The sequence below is a fragment of the Micrasema longulum genome, unplaced genomic scaffold (assembly GCF_059751315.1).
Source record: "Micrasema longulum isolate JH-2025_06_02 unplaced genomic scaffold, ASM5975131v1 h1tg000163l, whole genome shotgun sequence".
Lineage (NCBI taxonomy): Eukaryota > Metazoa > Arthropoda > Insecta > Trichoptera > Brachycentridae > Micrasema > Micrasema longulum.
Genome location: NW_028277368.1, coordinates 1367526 through 1386035, shown reverse-complemented (window position 1 = coordinate 1386035; position 18510 = coordinate 1367526). Strand labels below are relative to the sequence as shown.

General features: G+C 30.9%; 1 protein-coding gene across 1 annotated transcript in view; it reads left to right on the top strand.

Annotated features, from left to right (window-relative positions):
* Nucleotides 1–2249: 2249 nt before the first annotated feature.
* LOC148284045 (neuropeptide SIFamide receptor-like) overlaps nt 2250–18510 on the top strand; it is a 219531-nt gene continuing 203270 nt past the window's right edge. The window contains exon 1 of the mRNA XM_088242750.1: nt 2250–2472. Coding sequence (XP_088098876.1) covers nt 2274–2472 — 199 coding nt within the window. The 5' untranslated portion in view covers nt 2250–2273. The remainder of the gene's footprint in view (nt 2473–18510) is intronic.

Here is an 18510-nt window from a genome sequence, read left to right as displayed (position 1 = left end):
TGGGATTGAATAGACAAAACCGTATTAGTTTTTCTTCGTTTTTTAAATAGTTTTATATATCATTTGATGTAAAACCATCAGTTTTTTTTAGGAGTAACCCGCTAAGCCTTAATTTTATAGGCTTGCCAGCAAGTAGGAAAGAAAAGATAAAGAACGAAGTCATGAATTATAAATTAAACACCCTGACCAACGGAGAAAAAAATTGTTGTATGTTTTTTTTTACCTCGCAATTGACGGTAATTAAATGCAGTTATGTGGAAAGCAGCCAGCCATAGAAAAGTAAGACTGAGATAATAGCACTTTTGTGAAAAGAGTGAATAATAAAATCTACACAAAACTTGTAATATGTTTTTACTTTGGCAAATGATAAATAATTCACGCATTCGTTTTTTCGTCCTACAAATTTTTAACAACTATTTATTTGACTAGATTCAATTATTTTAATGACAGCAAAATCTAATATTGCATGAAACCTCATACAAATTCTGAATGTATTAAATGACATTCATTTTCATGACATTTCGACATCATTAAATTTTCAGAATGTGATAATTACAATTTTTGTATGAAAGCGGCCTGGCTGTTTTAAACATAACAAAAGTCCTGAATTCGATAAAACGAGAATCATTTTTTTTTTCAAAACAGTGGACTGGCTGCTTTCTACATAACTACGTTCGATTAAACCCGCAACGCCAGTTTTTCAGTTGGCCGTTAAAGAACAGCACATGAGCTTGTCAAAATATGGCCAAAAGAAATTTAAACACTCTCCAGGGGGTAAAAAAGAATCAAAATTTCACCCCTGGTTACAATGTTATCTACAATGTTTTACATCCGATGACGCGGCGGTGGAATATAAACGTAAATAACAAGTTTGTCTTCTCATAGCGCAGCGAATTGAATCCGGTGCGTAAGTCAAATGCCTTAGTCATTACATCACAGAGGCTGCTAATTGAACCAAATGTATGAAATAAAGACATTCGTAATGCGAGTTAATTTTTATTGTTGTTTAATTTTTTTAAATATATTTATCAATATTTATGTAATTTGTACTGTGTTTTAATTCTGGAATCTTATTTTTTTAAGAAGTGAATTTCAAAAATTAATACTTTTATGCTTTTTTATACATAAATTATTATTTACGACGTAATATTTTACGAAAGCACAGAAAAAAAGAGAAAGGTAAATCAAGAGTTTCAAATAAAAAAATAAATAACCAATTTAAAATCTGATACAAAAGTTATTAAATAAAAATCCACTTAAATCAGTACAATTACAAACAAAGAGACACATTTTAAAACATTAAAAAAACAATGTTTTATATCGATCACAAATTGACTGAAAAGAGGTACATAAATATTAATAGTTAGACACAATAAAAGCTTGAGTAGGTTTAATATTTTTGTTCAGTTTGTTAAAAGAAGATAACGTTTGTTGCAGTTCATTAAATAATTGATTTTTTTTTGCTATTTAAAAGTAATTTTATTTGTTTAAGCTCTAAACTAATAAAGATACTGCATTTTTAATGTATTTTGGAAAAGACAGGGTGCTTTCAATATTTTGTTTTAATCAATGTTAAGTTAGATAAATAAAACTGTTATCGATGTACACAAGTGAGATTTTTCGTATAAGAAAACGCCTTTAAGTATTTTAAATTTCCATTCTTCTTTTCGGATAAAGTTTTTAAAAGAATGTTTTTCGTACGTCGAAATCTTAGCAAGCATGTACTCGATTTGAGCCACGAGGGTTTTATCAAAGTAGATTGATAAATTATACAAAATTTAATGTTTAAGCAATCAGTTGAGAATCCAAAACAAATGGCCGTTGGTGCGCTTGCGTTTCCCCCTAAAGGAGGTCGGAACGCCACTGCAGGCGTCGAGCGACGCCGACGCTATACGCGAACCCAGCGTACAGAACACATAGCGCCGGGACGCCTCTCCGTGCACACCTAACGGACGCGGTTCCGAAACACCCTTAAGCGCTCGCCACAACTTTAGCGAACTTTTCAAACTTACAAACTTTTGAAAAATAATTTTGATTGTGTTTTTTGTGATGCTTGTAATAGGTTTGACGCTTTATTTAACTCACAATAAAAATATTCGATTTTAAGTGATGTTGACGTGAAGATTTGTGCGATGTCTCCTTTTGAAGAGCCCAGCAGCCACATTTTGGCCGAGCTGGTGACGGGGTCTTTAGCTGACCTGACCGTCACTAGGCCTTCTGCTGCAGCTAACGCCACGGGGGCACCGGACTATTTATATCGCCACAATGCAATTATGACTGCCGTGTACTGCGTGGCTTATCTCGTGGTTTTTTCCGTGGGTCTTGTGGGTAATTGTTTTGTGATCGCCGTGGTGTTCCGCTCACCGCGCATGCGTACGGTAACTAACTACTTCATCGTCAACCTGGCCTTGGCGGATATTCTGGTCATCGTCTTCTGCCTTCCTGCTACCCTCATGTCCAACATCTTCGTCCGTGAGTACTATAGCTTTAATTTATTTGACAATTTTCTCATATAAAAAAATACAATAAATTAATGTAGTTGTTTATTTCACTTACAAATTACGTTTACCGTAAAAGTTTAAAATTATAACGAAACTCCCAATGAAATTGTTCTGAACGATTTGCATTCGTGTTTATTTTTGCATGATACTTAAATGTAAAAAAGTATATAACAAGTACTAAAATAAAACAAAAACAACAGTAGCATAATATTTAAAAAGTTTTTAAATAGCGTAGTACAAGTAAAAATAAACTTCCTCAGCACATGTTTTATTTAAAATGTATTGAATATGTTTTTTCTTTTTGATTTTTGTTTTAAAATCCTTATATTGATACAAAATATAAGGATTATAAATACCACGCCGCTGATCATGAAGTCCTGCGTTGTGAAAATTAATAATTGAAAATTGATGATTAGTTCTTTACTTTTGTTTAAACTCTTTAATCTTGTTTTTTAACTAGTTTTGAAAAAATATTATGGTTTATCATTAATATTTGTAAATACCATGACATAAACTTTTTTACTTTCCTTTTAAAGCATTTTTTATTCTGTTCCTCTTTTTTTAAACTTCTTTTTTATTTTCTTTTACAAATGTAAATATTTATGTTTGTTACAGATGAAATATTTGTTTTTTAATTTTTTAAAAGTATTATTTCTATTGTTTAATTTTTTTTGATGTTTTCGTTCTTTTTAAAAATTATGCTATTTTTAGTTGTTTTGTTTTTTACTAACTAACCTTTTTACTTACTGTTTTTATTGTCATTATGTAAAAAGATCATACATCCGTAAATAAATGAATAAATACACATTATCTAACTTATTTGAAGTATGACATTAAAAATATTCATTTTTGTCAAAAGACATTAGTGAATTAGCAAAATCTCAAATAGGAAAATTAAGGAATTACAATAGGAAAACCCTTCTTAAAAAAACGATTGTAAGTGTATGGACGGACGGACGTTTTAATTTTATTATATTTTCGATAAAAAAAATGTACCTATGATATTTAACAAAAAATAAACAGTTGTAGTTGTTTAAGCAAATGTTTAATTGTAGATTTTATTTAATTTATATTTCGTATTACTGGATGAGAGCTTTTTGATGCATAAACTTTGTCTCTGATCTCATTTTTTTTCTCTTTCTGATAATATTTTTTTCATTGTTTTACGAATTCCCACTCTGTTATGTTTTTCAAGTATTTTGGCACTTTGTTTTTTGTATCCAAATATCTAAATAAGAAAAAAAAATAGCCGCGTATTTTTTTTGTTTCTTTATATTTTAACGTCTTTCCTTTTGCTTTTGCTTTATAGCAAAAGCAAAAAGAAATTAAATATAAATTCATTTTATAAGAATTACAATTACAAAATAAAAATTGAAGAAATTAAATTTTTAAAAAAATTACAAATTACAACAGGGATAGAAAATACCTTAAATAAGGGAATATGGAAGTCAAGGCATTAACAGGGCTTATGACCTGTCATTGGCTGGTTTAAGTGGCCACTTTACACACTGTGTAACATTCACCATTTTGCCTATGTTTGAACATACATATTTCTTCAATTCTTCCATCTGTTGATTTTAGTGAAGTTAAAGAGCTAAAACCTTTATTGTTGTAAAGAGATTCATCTGAATGAATTATTTCACATACTGAGCAACGCCTGAAAACAATTTTTTAATTTTTAAACTTCTTCTTGGACCAGATGGTTTCATTACAATATTTGAGTTTGTCCAAATGTTCATAGACAAAAGACTGGATTTCACCCCCTCGGGGGTCATTTAGATTAACAAATTACAACAGGAATGGAGAATACCTTAAATAAATTAATACGGAAGTTTAGGCATTTACAGGATTGATTACCTGTCAATGACTGGTTTAAGTGGCCACTTTACACACTGTGTAACATTCACCATTCTGCCCATGTTTGAACATCCACATTTTCTCAACTCTTCCATCTGTTGACTTTTGTGAAGTAAAAGAGCTGAAACCTTTATCGCGTGGGTGAGATTCATCCGGCTGAACCAAATCACCTACTAGGCAACGCCTGAAAACAATTTTCCAATGTTTATACTTCTTCTTTTGTCAAGTAGTTAATTCAACAATGTTAGAGTACGTCCAAACGCCTGCAGACCGGCTGGATTTCTTCCCTAGGGGTTATTCATATTCATATTTAAATTTATTTCAGCAGAGACGGAAAACATTTTTGATAAAGGAATATGGAAATCTAGGCATTTACAGGGCTTATGACCTGTCAATGGCTGGTTTAAGTGGCCACTTTACACACTGTGTAACATTCACTATTCTGCCCATGTTTGAACATCTACATTTCTTCAACTCTTCCATCTGCTGGGTGATAAAGGATTTCCTCTCTGTTGAAATAAATATTAATATGAATTACTCCCTAGGGAGGAAATCCAGCCGGTCAGCAGGCGTTTGAACGTACTCAAACATTGTTGTATGAAATAACAGTTTTAATAATCTTAACTGATTTATTATTTATATTTTATTTATAATACTAGAACGCAAACAGATTTTCGTACATAAATTTAAAACAAGAAAGTTCGCAAAGTTTTTGATACGATTGCAGTTTATTGATTTAAAACAATATTTTTCTTTTTTTGTATCTTTATATTTTTTTACGCCTTAATTCAACATGTTTCAAATAAGTTTTTAAGATGTACATTTTTTTTTACCACAGCGGATTAGCAAATCCCTGGAAAAACCACCCGGGTTAAAGATAAATCGCATATAAAATGTTATTAAATATTTGTATAATATGACCACTTACCGACTTTTCTGTATTTCGGATTCGAGACGTACCCGTCTCTTTGTCAGGACACCAATCAAACCAACATGCAAAACCCACTGTACACCTTCACCATAGTTGTTGGACAAAAATATAAAACCAACACGGCATGCATTTAATAAGCACAAGCACTGATTAGGACACAAACATGCGCTGATTAAATTATGAAAATTTTCCGTGTTGTTTGGGAAATAGTTGAATAAAGGTAGAGGGGTTGGAAGAAAGGGGGGGGGTGAGCTTAGCAGGTTTAGGGTGATCATTACAGTGAAACATCGTATATCGGACTATATTGAAAGGTTTTTAGTTATTAATCAAAGGAACCTTATTTTCTAAAGCTTTCCTAATGTGAAATGTTTCCATATTATTTACTTTTAACCCTTTAATATTTGTTTGTAAAATATTAAGTCCTGTATTTTTATTTAAGTCATGATTTAAAATAATAAGGTGATTTGCAAATTCATATTTGTAATTTCATGTTTGTCCTTATCAGTGCATGTGCCTATTGAAATGCATATCGTGTTGATTTTATATTTTTGTGCAACAACTATAGTGAAGGTGTATAGTGGGTTTTGCACGTTGGTTTAATTGGTGACCTGATGAAGAGACGGATACGTCTTGAAACCGGTATACATAGAAAAGTCGGTAAATAGTTATATACAAATATTTATTAACATTTAATAAAATATTTGACCTCAAAGTTAATGCTTTAAATATGAATAATAAAATCGCATACTTTTTTGTGTCACCGAGAATCACGTCCGGAACCCTACGCGATGTAAAACGCTTTATGCTTTACACAACGGGAGTGAGGGCGTAAAATAACAAAAATAAATAGGGTGAATAGGTGAATTGTTTCCGCCTGATGAATCTTACCCGCATAATAAAGGTTTTAGCTCTTTTACTTCACAAGTGTCAACAGATGGAAAATTTGAGAAATAGTGAATGTTAAAATATAGGCAGAATGTTGAATGTTACACAGCGTGTAAAATGGTCGCATAAACCAGCCGATGATAAATCGAAAGCTCTGTAAAAGCCTAAACTTCCATATTCTCTTGTCAAAAACAGTTTCCCTCTCTGTTACAACGAATTTAGATCTAAATAAATCCCTAAAGAAAAAATTCAGCCAGTCTGCGAACACTTGGACATACTCAAAACATTGTTGTAGTGATACCTTTTCAATTTAATATTACACGGGTCTTTTAGTCGTTGTAACATCCGGTTTTTTGACAAATTTATTTGGTCAAGCTTTGTTTTTCTTTGAAGTTCAGTAACGTGAGAATCCAGGTTCATAAATATTCAAACAGTTCGGTCTCTTGGAGATTTTTTTCTACCACAAAAGACGTTTGTTCACAATGCAGAGTACTTCAAATTACATCATTTCTACATAAATACGTATCTCAAAAGATACTGTCGATTTAAAAAAAGAGAATGTTGTAAAGTATATTTATCAATATGTAAAAAAAATATTATTTATGTATTTATTTGACGGACTTATGCAGTCAATTCTAACGATGGTAAATACAATTTCTTATAATAAATACAGATACTAATAACATAAAATACATCTAAATAAAATTAAAGCTAGTACAAAAAAAAATAAAATTACTACCTCAAGACAAGATCCGGTTTATCTTAGTGATTTTTAAATCCATAAAGACTTACACCAAAGAAGTCCAGATCTAGTCTCGAGTTTACAATACGACACAATCGGGACATTGGTGTATGCAAGCCATAGTTTGTGCTGTGTTGATCAAGGAACAGCACATTATTATTTCGCAACCGGTAGATCGGAAAGATAACAATTTGTTTATTTTTGGGTAATACCGTGTGTGTTGGATTTGTTTCGACGTTCCGACTACCATTGCAGTAGCTATCTTCAGGGTAAACTGAGTGTTTTGTAGAAAAAAGTATGTGTTTAAGTACTAGTAATTAGTACCGTGTTGCAGTCAGTAGTAGGCATATTTCTATTCGTTTTGTAGTATGTTTTGCTGGAAACCATGTTAAGTTTAATTTAAGCCCGTCTTTGTTTATTTTATTTTGATGTCTATGTATTTCAATTGATTTACATACATAAGTTTATTGTACATTATTTGAGACATAAGTCCCAACTCCATGGGACTAAAAGTCCTGTGTTGAGATGGGACTAGCAATTAGTTGGTACAGACACATGAGTATATCACCACAAATATAGAATCAAAAACATTAAAAAAAAAAACATAAATATGACTCATCAATATGGTAAACAGTAAATTCAAACATTTGGAAAATCATCAAGGAGTTTAATACTCAAATCCCTCCCACTAAGGAAAATCCAGTCCTTAACTACCTTCTTGAAAATAGTTTTTGTCCTTGAGAGCTTAATACGCTCTTCCAAATTATTGAACACTCTCGGTGCGATAAATGAGAGATGTCTCTGAGCAAAAGTTGTATGGGTTTTGGGTATGACATAATTCATGCTCTGGGAAAACCTCGTACGGAAATTTTGCTGAGACCTCTCCTTATTGTTCGACCAGAAGTGTGTAAGTGCTTTTTTTATGTACAGTTTTCTCATATCTAGCACCTTCATGTATTGAAACAACTATTCTGACGGGTAGGTTGGAGGGCGCCGGAATATTATTCTCAATAACAGTTTCTCAGAAATTATAAAGGCTTTAAAATGGATGCCGGACAACCCCCCCAGCCAGCTATTCCATAGGTTGCAGTGGATTGAAACAGAGCAAAATACACACTTCTGAGAGTGCCAATATCCAGAATGTCTCTAAGAGAGCAGAATATATGGCACAGCTTTGCCTCTCTTATTATTCGTGCACTGCAATTACTGGCTTTATTCAAATATACCTACTGCCGACTGCGACACGGTACAAATGACTAGTATTTTAACACGTACTTTTTTTCTACAAAACACTTAGTTTACTCTAAAAACGGCTCCTGCAATGGTAACCGAAAAGTCGAAACAAATCCAATACCCACAGTATCAACCAAAAAATAAACATATTGAAAACAGTGACCGTGAAAACCTTCGCACCTATTATCATAACGCAATTAATGTAACTTGGCTTAACTTTAGTTTTATTGAAAAATATATGTATAATATTCATTTAATAATTTGATTTAACCTTTTAATAGTATTATTTTACGTAAAGCAAAACACCGTTATAAATATATTTTTTTATAATGCGTTTTACCGTATGCATTTTGAAAATAACGTAAAATTGTTATGGGAATATTTTTTTTTTCTAAAAAACACTGTCAATCGTTGGCAGCTCGACGAATTAAAAATATATGTTTATTCAAACATGGGCATAGCAAATTGTATAAACAATTTGAAACAAATCATTTAGGGTATGAAAATACCCCGGCACGAGGCGGACAGAAGGTAGCGGGTAAAACCTGGTATTCGATTACAAAGAACTTGATACATAACTTCATTCTTCAATTAAAATACTTAATGATATTCCCAGACTATTTGACCCACTGACTTTGGATCACAATTTGTACCTGGTACTCGCCATTTTATTATTTGCAGTATGGCGGATTCAATCCTTGGTTTTCATTGATTTATTTTTATTATTTCAACTGAGACGGAGGACACCATTGAACAGATAAAACAGAACTATAGACAAAGCTTATGATCTGTCAACGGCTGAGTAAAAAAATAATAATTGGAGGTATTTTACAGTTATGATAAAAATAATGGTTTTCTGCCATACAAAAATACATAAAGCAAAAAAACAACGTATTTCGTTTTCGTAGAACAACGAAGAAATATCCAAAATAGAAAGGTGTTATTATTTTTTTTTAAATAAAGACTTCGTAAAAAATCAAAACTTAAAAAAAAATTTATATAAATTATCAACTTGCAGGAAAGAAATAAAATGAATTTTGTTATTATTTTCGTAAATGAAATGAAATAAAAATTAAAATCTATCGCAACGTGTTCTTATAGCGGTCTCAGGATTTGTAGCTACAGCTTGAACAGGGAATGTTTATTCTCCCTGCAGTGGCTTAGAGAAGCGTGTTGTTAGAGCTTTTCACCATAATATTGATTAATTGTATTGATTGATTGATTCACAATATATTTAAGTTTGCTCTATAATTCGGATGAACCTCTGTACATCAATAACATACTGCCACGGTCTCAATTTGTAACTAACACTGTATTTCTTTACTGTCATGCTGGTAAATTAAACAAAGGTGATTGTACTGACCATGTGTATTTGACCATGTGATTCGAATCACAAATTGACAGTACTGCAGTGAGGGGTACAATGAAAGCTTTTAAAGTTTGTATGTTATGTTATTTTTGCGGTTTGTTTGTAATGAAATATTGAATTTTCGCTTAATTAGTTTTAAAAAATTGATAGCGAGTATTTACATACAGTTTCAGGAAAGGGATGGGTGCTTTCATTGTATACTTCAATTATGGTAAGTTTTCAGCACTTTTAAATCAAGATTTACCCGCGAGTAGCCACTGTACCAACACGAAAAAACTTACATAATATTATACTGGTACATAAATGTGTTTCAAAAGCTTAGTGAAAAATCCAAAACCTTCATTTTTGCACTTACAAAGTAAGATACCGACAAATCATTCCATTCGCTTAGATTGCTTTAAGTTTGCTTATTATTTCAATAGAGATTCTGCGATTTTTGTTTATATTTTTTTCTTTATTTACGCTCATGGAGCGTATAATAAGCAAATATATTTGATATATTTTCTAACTTTCTTAAAGTGGCGCCTAATAAAGTATCCATAAAAGTAATAATAATCCATGGATGCGAATGGATCCTCAATATTGAAAATTATTCATTTAATTAAAATAGCACGAACACACAAATTTCCCAAGTAGTTGGCTTAACTGTCAAGTTAAAGACATAAGAAAAGACGAGATCTAGGAGATTCACTAATTTATTTATTTAATGTATGTTATTTATTTGATGAAGGTCAGAAAATGTTGCATGCTGAGAACCTCTTTTGCGGACTCATTTATTTATACAGGATGTTTTTTGGCGTATTTATGAATTTGAAAATTATTTTTTTACTAAAACATCGCCAAGAGGCGAAAAAAACTTTAAAAAAATGTCATTTCTGCCAACACGTCAATAGCCTTCGTAGTTGAGTGGTTAAGATGCTTGAATGATGCACGGAATGTTCCGGGTTTGATTCCCGGTAAGAACATTCAAATTCAAATGTAATTTTTTTGAGCCTTGGTATTTTGTGCTAAAATTCACTACTGTTATTAAGCTTCCTCGCTTGTTGCGATCTAAAAAACATTAAAAAAACCAATGAGGAATATAACAAAGTGTAAATGTACCAAGTTTATGGTTCCTCGTCCGAAGATATTTAATTATTATATAATGGCTCAGATAAGTGAATTTTTGCCGTAAATATTATTGTTAAATTACTGTCATTATTAAGTCCATTATTAATAAAGTCCATTTTTTTGCATATTGCCCAAAATACGACTTCTTAAATGATGTAAGGTGAGTTATCATTGTATTATCTTTTTTCATTATTTTTCTGAACAAATAGCGAAGTGTTTTAATTGAAGTGCCAGTATTTTTTATTTTTTCTTACATATTTAATTAGAGTTTTAGTATTATAAACCTGTTCATATAACTTCAGGCCGCTCAATGTAATGAGCGTTACCAAGGCAAATATATATATTTTTTTATTTGTTAACCATAATTGATTTATTGTTTTACTGAAAATGTTTCCTTGATCGATTTTCAATGTACAGCGACATACATAATATTTTTTTGCACACTATATATAATATACTAGTAGATAAAAAAACATGAAAAAGGACTGAGTTTTGGAGTTAAATGTAATGTGGGTTACCATGGAATTATCCTCATTAAAAATCCAATAAATATTTGAAGAAGTACAACTGGTTTTGCATGAGTATATGATTTTTTTTATTTTTGGGTAGTAAATAATGTGCGTGAGGTTATTGATAAACAAAAGTCGATTGATATAAGATAGTAAAGCTTTGTAAATAGATACAGATCTACTCGTACAAGTATATTCTACAAAGTTCCCGACAGCAAACTTTGCAACGACTTCAATATACTGTATAGTATATTGCATCATAAATGTTTGCGAAAGGTGGTAGTCTAGTAAAGACTTAGTAAGTCTAGACGGATTGGCGACCATTGGCTACTACTCACCACATTAGTTAAGTACTTTCAGATAATTTTTACCGCCCCATTTTCATAAAAATACTGATCATCAAAAGCCGATTTAATACCCGTCGTACAAATCCACACGACACGGTAAAACATGGGTGAATTATTTTAACTACTGGTTAGTACGTTTGCTACCAATATATATAAATGTTTTTGGTGTATGGTCACAGTGGCGAACGTTTGCGTTTACGGCGCGGTGCGGGACGCGGCACGGACTCTGCTCCTGTGCCGACGCCCGATTTACAACGTGGTTTAAAAAAAACATTTCTGTTTTATTTATTTGCTCACTTTGTTATTTGTGTTCAAGGTTTAGATTTGTGGGTTCAAAGGCCATGATCGATGAAACACACGCGCTAAATTAATTCACCTGAAATGTAGAGACATGACTCCAAGAAGCAAGTCAGCGTTTTCTATTGAATTCAGTTCATTACATTCTAAGAAACACGATATCAATGTCCTGCAGTACACAAGTAATGCCTTAACTTTCAGATGCACTTCTATAAAATGTTCATCATTTCTGTTGTAATAAATAAACTAATACATGAATAACTTACAAGCGGGTTAAATTCAGTGGTTCTTGCCTACAAAGATTCCGATATACTCAAAATGTTGTAAAAACTAGCTGGTTCAAGAAGAACTATGTACAAAAATAGAAAAATATTTACATTTGTTGCCTAGTATGTGGGTGAAATAATACGTTAAGAATGTCATCCGTATCAATGAAAAGGTTTCAGGTCTTTGACTTCGCAAAGATCAACAAATGGAAGAATTGAAGGGATATAGCATCAATAATTGAAAAAACACATGTTCATGCAGGTCTTGCGTAAACTCGAGAATTTCCTAGCTAGTCGGGACCTAAAATAATGAATGCAAATAAATAAATAAATTACAAAGGTGTGAAAAACATAAATATAGATGTGAAAACATTGGTAGAATGGTAAACGTTAAACATAGTGTAAACTGGCCACAACAATCTTTGTTGTTTTTTAATTTTTTTAATCAGAAACACCACAACAACCCAGGAGGCCTAATTAAAGCACAGAATACCCAAGTTTGAGAAAAAACACATTTTAAATTTTTGTGTTCACATCAGGAATCGAACTTGAAACTTTCCGTGTGAGGGTCAAGCGTCTTAACCACTACCTGACAATGGCCGCCTTGCATTTATTTTGTATATTTATTTATTTACGGTTTCATGAACCTTTTACATAATTACAATAAAACCAGTGAACAAAATATAACATAATATTAGAAAGAGAACAAAAAAATCGAGAAAAGTATAAAAGGGTAAACAGTATTTATACATAAAAACAAAATATTACATCTGTAACAAATATAAATATTTACCTTTATAAAAAAAGGTAAATAAAAGAAAATAGCAGTTTTTAAAAAAAGAGCAAGAGAAGAAAAAAAAGAAAGTGCTTTAAAAAGAAAGTTAAAAAGTTTACTTCATGGTTTATATAAATATTAATATTAAACAATAAAAAACTTAAAAAATAATTATACACACAAGAGTAAAGAGTTAAATTAAAAGTTAAGAACTTATCATGATTTGGATTTTAAATTGTTAATTATTTTTCAAAACAAAGGACTTGATCATCACCGGCGTGGCATAAAATAAATCTAAATCATCACTGTATTGATTTGCAAGTCGCTGTATGCAAATAATCGGTGAATTCAATTAATAATTAGTACCACGCCACGATGATGACTGTAAAACAAAAAAATAAATCTTGTTGGTCTATGTAGAATATAAAAGTTAATTAAAGTTAACAGTTCGGGGCAATCTATTTGATCATTTAAGAGGTCATTTATTGTCCTCCTGCTTGGCAGTAATGGTAAATTTAAAGCAGTCATTCAATTTATTTCTGACACAGGTAAACCTAATTTAAATTAAATATATCTTAATTTTTTTCTCTGTACTCGTTTAATATCATATAAGTTGCAGTAATAAACAGGAATATATCATACATATAATTTATTACAATTTTAGGACAGTGTATATTTTTATTATCATTTTGAATTAAAGGAGAGTGAACAAAGTTTTTTTTTAAATGATTATTGTAACCCTCTCGCAGACTTCCATTTTCAGGATTTTAACCTGCGATAGGTAAACCATCGAGTCGAAAGCACTCGTCCAAAATTTTAACTTTCTATTTAACACACATTACTGTATTTTTCATCCGCTCGGACACGAAGTTATACTACATAAAGGAAAACCTTGGAAAACCGTTTTTGTCAATAACTAATAAATATAAAATTCGGTTTGGTAATTGATTTACAGGCGTAGAAATGAATTAAGAAGAAAATTCATTGATTCGATATTTTCCTAAATACTTGATGGTAATTTCCCTGCTAACGAGGGAACGAAAAATGATTATTAAATTAGGAATGATTAGAGTAGGCTCACCCGCCAGCTGTGTGATGGTGGTTTCTGTAGGGGTAGGAAATACGCGGGGCAGGAAAGGGGTGAATTCATGTAGTATTGAGCGCTGCAGTACCGGGTGCATTGACCCGCTTTCATATTGTGACCAATATTTAAAATATGTTGTTGAACATGTTGGCATAGTGTCTTATTTGTTGAGGTTATTTGGAAGGGATGGCATTTTCAAAGATAAAAATTTACCCTTGGTTTGTGATTATGAAAGCATTGAAAAGATAAGTGAAATGTTTTCTTCCCTATTGAAATATCAATTTAATTATTTAATATTATTTAATGTTTTGGGTATAAAAAAAACTGCTGCAATATATTTTTTAAAAGGATTCAAAATATATATTGATAAACCAAATCTTTGGTTCACTTAAAATATTTTTGATAAATAAAAAAAAATATGCGTAATGTTGCAATATTTAATTATAAAGAAGTTGAATCAAATAAAAAATACGACAAAAAAGTTAACAATGCCATGTGCACATCTAATTGAATCTGAAACCAAAGATAGAATAAATCAATGTCAACGGGACGAGATATTATCAAAATGTTTTGAGTGTAGCCAAATGTTTGTACAGTCTGGATTTCTACCCTAAAGAGTGATTTATATCTTAATTTGTTTTTTTTTTTTTAAATATATATTTGGACCCCTTTATTACGGCCCTTAGATGTCATGTACAAGGCTAAGGTACTCTGAAAAAAATCGTTATCGTTTGTCTTGGAAATGGGATGTTCGATCACTGATTTTGGTTTATTACCTTTATGAGTCCAATCACCATTGTTGCAAAGTCCAAGAGCAAAGGCGCGTGATAACTGCTTTTAACGACAGTGTAAATATCTGTTATGGATATTTTATCTTTCCTGCATTCTGCTTCAAGATTATGGCATTGTCAACTAAAAAATGGGCACTGAAATAAAAGATTTTCGATATTCTGTGAAGAAATATCACGGCATGGACAATAATAATCATTCTTTAATTTAAACCTATCAAGGTAATTTCTCATAGCTCCGTATCCGGTAAAAAATTTGGGTCGTCTCAAAAGATCGATCTAAATTTGTTACAACAGAGAGAAAAAACATTTTTGAGAAGAGAATATGGAACTCTAGGAATTCACAAGTCTTTTGATCTGTCCTTTGCTGGTTTAAGTGGCAACTTTACACTCTGTGTAACATTCACTATTCTGCTTATGTTGAAAAATTATTTTAAGGCGTTGCCTAAAAGATGAAATATTTGAAAATTGAAAAAATCGTATGAATCTCAACCGCACGATAAAGGTTTCAGATTTTGCTTTAAAAAGCCAACAGATGGAAAAGTTGAAAAAATGTGAATATTAAAACATAGACAAATAGTGAATTTTACACAGTGTGTAAAGTGCCCACTTAAACCAGCAAATGACACTTTTAAATGCCAAGACTTTCATATTCCCTTCTCAAAAATGGTTTTACTTTCTGTTTCAACAAATTAAGATGATTTATTCCTCGTATATTGAAATATACGTATTTAAAAACAAAATTTTAACTCACATATATTTAAATACTATTTGATTATTAACAATCCATAACTTTTATATATAATTCTTTATTTTTAGCATGTTACAAATATGTAAACAAATGAAACATAATAGCCAAACAAAAGTTTAATCCTATATAGAGTCTTCCTAATCTGCAGTCAACCATTGGTTTACTTTTCTTAGTGTATGTCGATATTTTGTTTGTTACACTATAGTTAAATTATCTGCCTAAAGTTTCATTTGCCATTAGAGGGACTATAAAATATTACACTTAAAAAACAGGTTTTAAAATTTCTTTCTTTCATAGCTTAACTTCCCTAACTTAACGCAAAAGCATTTCTGATCTGTCTTTTTTTTGTAAAAAATTTGAACAATTTTATCAATAGTCCTGAGATTTTAATAAATTGTCCCGTTAAATCAACACTACAGGTTCAATTTTTTTATAATCCATTCTAAAACTTATTTACATATCGTAATTTATACAAATTTAACTTTGTTCTCATTTAGATATTTTTAATACTAAATTTTGAGGCTACAAAAAAATACTTTTTGAAGTCGTGCGCAGTCAATTTATTTTACTTTCAGTACGTTTACGATATTATCGTAAGTAAACGTCAAATTGGCAAACTTTGTTGTAAATTACCTCCTCCTCCACTCCTCTTCTTTATTTTTACATCCCAACCTTCTAACAGTGCTATCCTTTTCTTTTTATATATATTTTATATTGTTCATTCTCCTGCTTATAAAGCACGTTCTATCATTATATTTGTGAAAAACTTTTATTGGATGCATGAATGTTCTATTTTTGATATTTTATTATTATTTTATTTATTTTATTTTATAAAGATAAACAGCAAATCTGCCTTTTACAAAAATTTATAATATTAACATATTTAACATGAATTACCTCATTATACCGAAGATTTTTAAAAAATTAAACCAAAAATTATACAAGATTTATATTTAAAATATCAACCTTATAATTATACAGCAAATTCAGTAGAAAGTTTAAATAATAAAACATTCTACAGTAAAACAACAAGAAAATCACAAGTACTGTTTCACACAGCTAGGTAAAGTGAACAAAAAACTGTAAATATATATATTATGAAATGCATGAATAAATAAATATAATTACCATTCACCATCTTTGAAAAAGTTCAAAAGGTTTATTCTATAGGAACTAATATATCAGATACGTGGAAATAACTATTGCCGAGTTCATGAAGTCTATTTAATACGGCATTACATGTATACACTGTCCGTGAATTGTTGCTACAAAGCGGTGGCACCTGTCTAGTCATTCTTCGAGACACCCTGAAGTTGACGAGAGATAAAAGTTTAGGGCAAACTCATATTGAATTTACAATTTTGAATACATTTAAAAGGTCTATAATTTTTCTTCTATCGTTAAGTTATAACAAATTTAATGTTTATACATCATGTAAACGTGGCAAGCTTACAAGTGTTTTGCTTGAAGTATTGTTATTGTGTTTTTTCGTTATAAACTCATTTTACAGTTCCTTGAATTCCACTAATCATTGCGCTTTTCTACCTGCAATACTTTTGGTGATATAAGCTTTAATACTATGTCTAAATTAAAATTTAACTGTAAAAAGGTCTAGATTTTTAACCGCCCATGTGCGCTATAGCTGCAGAGCATTTAAGCTAGATTATATTTGTAAACGATTATTTATAATTGAAAAACACTTTCAGTGTAAATGGGGGCTAGATTTTTAAACGTCCGTGTGCTATGTCGCTGCAATACATGATGTAATCTGGCTCTTGTATATTAATTAAAATTAAACCTTATTATAAATTGCGCTCCACCTTTGCGCAACCACCTTTGCGCTCTGTAGCTGCAAGGCGTGTTAGGTGATTTTCATAAAAAGGGCGCTTTATGAATTTTCCTAAATAAATAAAAGATTTGATTGTTTTTAAATCAAGAACTCTTGCATGGTGTATAAACGTGCTGACCACTAAGCTACGAGGTAAACTAAAGAAAACTCACGATGCCCTTATTATTAAACCTAGAATTTTGTGTTTTTGTTACACCCCTTTTATGAGAAACGGTGGTGAAAGTATTTGATTTAATAGAAAATTTCTTCAGTTTTAACACGGGTTTTTGTCATTGAAAATAATTTAGAAAAATGAATTACTTTATGGAATCCATAAAAATCTAAAAATATTTTTATAGAAAACAACAACTCGAACAGATGCTCAATAATTGCACGTTGAAAATCAATGGCCAATGTCAGATATTCTATCTTGCCAACGGTTTGTCAAAAGTCAATGTTAAAATACCAAAACACATATTTATGCATATTTAAATATGTTTATATTTTTTATTGATTTTAAATTGTTGTTAATTACATTATCTAGGCTGATAAAACATACAGTTTTTAGTGTGAAATAAAACCAGAACCCCGAAAAAATGCATTTGGCTAGAAGGTAACAATCCTAAAAAAGTACGTCAAGGGGAGATTTTTTTTATTTTGATTTATTTTATTGGAAAGCCATTAGACAGTCAACGTTCGTAAAATTATAAAATACACATAATAAAGAGATCATATAAAATAGAAATATGTAATAAAAAGTCCGATAAGAGGCGAATAGCCCCAGAGTTGAAATATTTGTGTATATCTTAAGAACCAACATGTTTCTTTTGATTTTTTTAAAACTGTTAACGAATTACAAAAATATAAACATGGAAAATCTTACAACTACTAAATATAGTAAAAAAATTACATTAACAGTCTAGTTTCCATTTTTTATGTTAAAAAATGGCATGACAATTAGTAATTATTTCGATGGCAACAATCCAATACCTCTGATTGTGCTAATCTAAAACATTCCGATACCGGGTGTCGGCTGAACCGATTTTTGGCCGAAACTGACCAAAACCGAAATTAAATTCGATACTTCGGTCTGTCGCTTATAACTTATCATCATTATCATTTCGTTTCCGTTTCTAATGATGCATAGATTGATTGGTTAACCACTTGCAGCGTGTTTTGATATTTTTTGTCCCAAGAAGGTAAGATGATCAGTCTTAGGTTTCAGGTACCAGTCCAG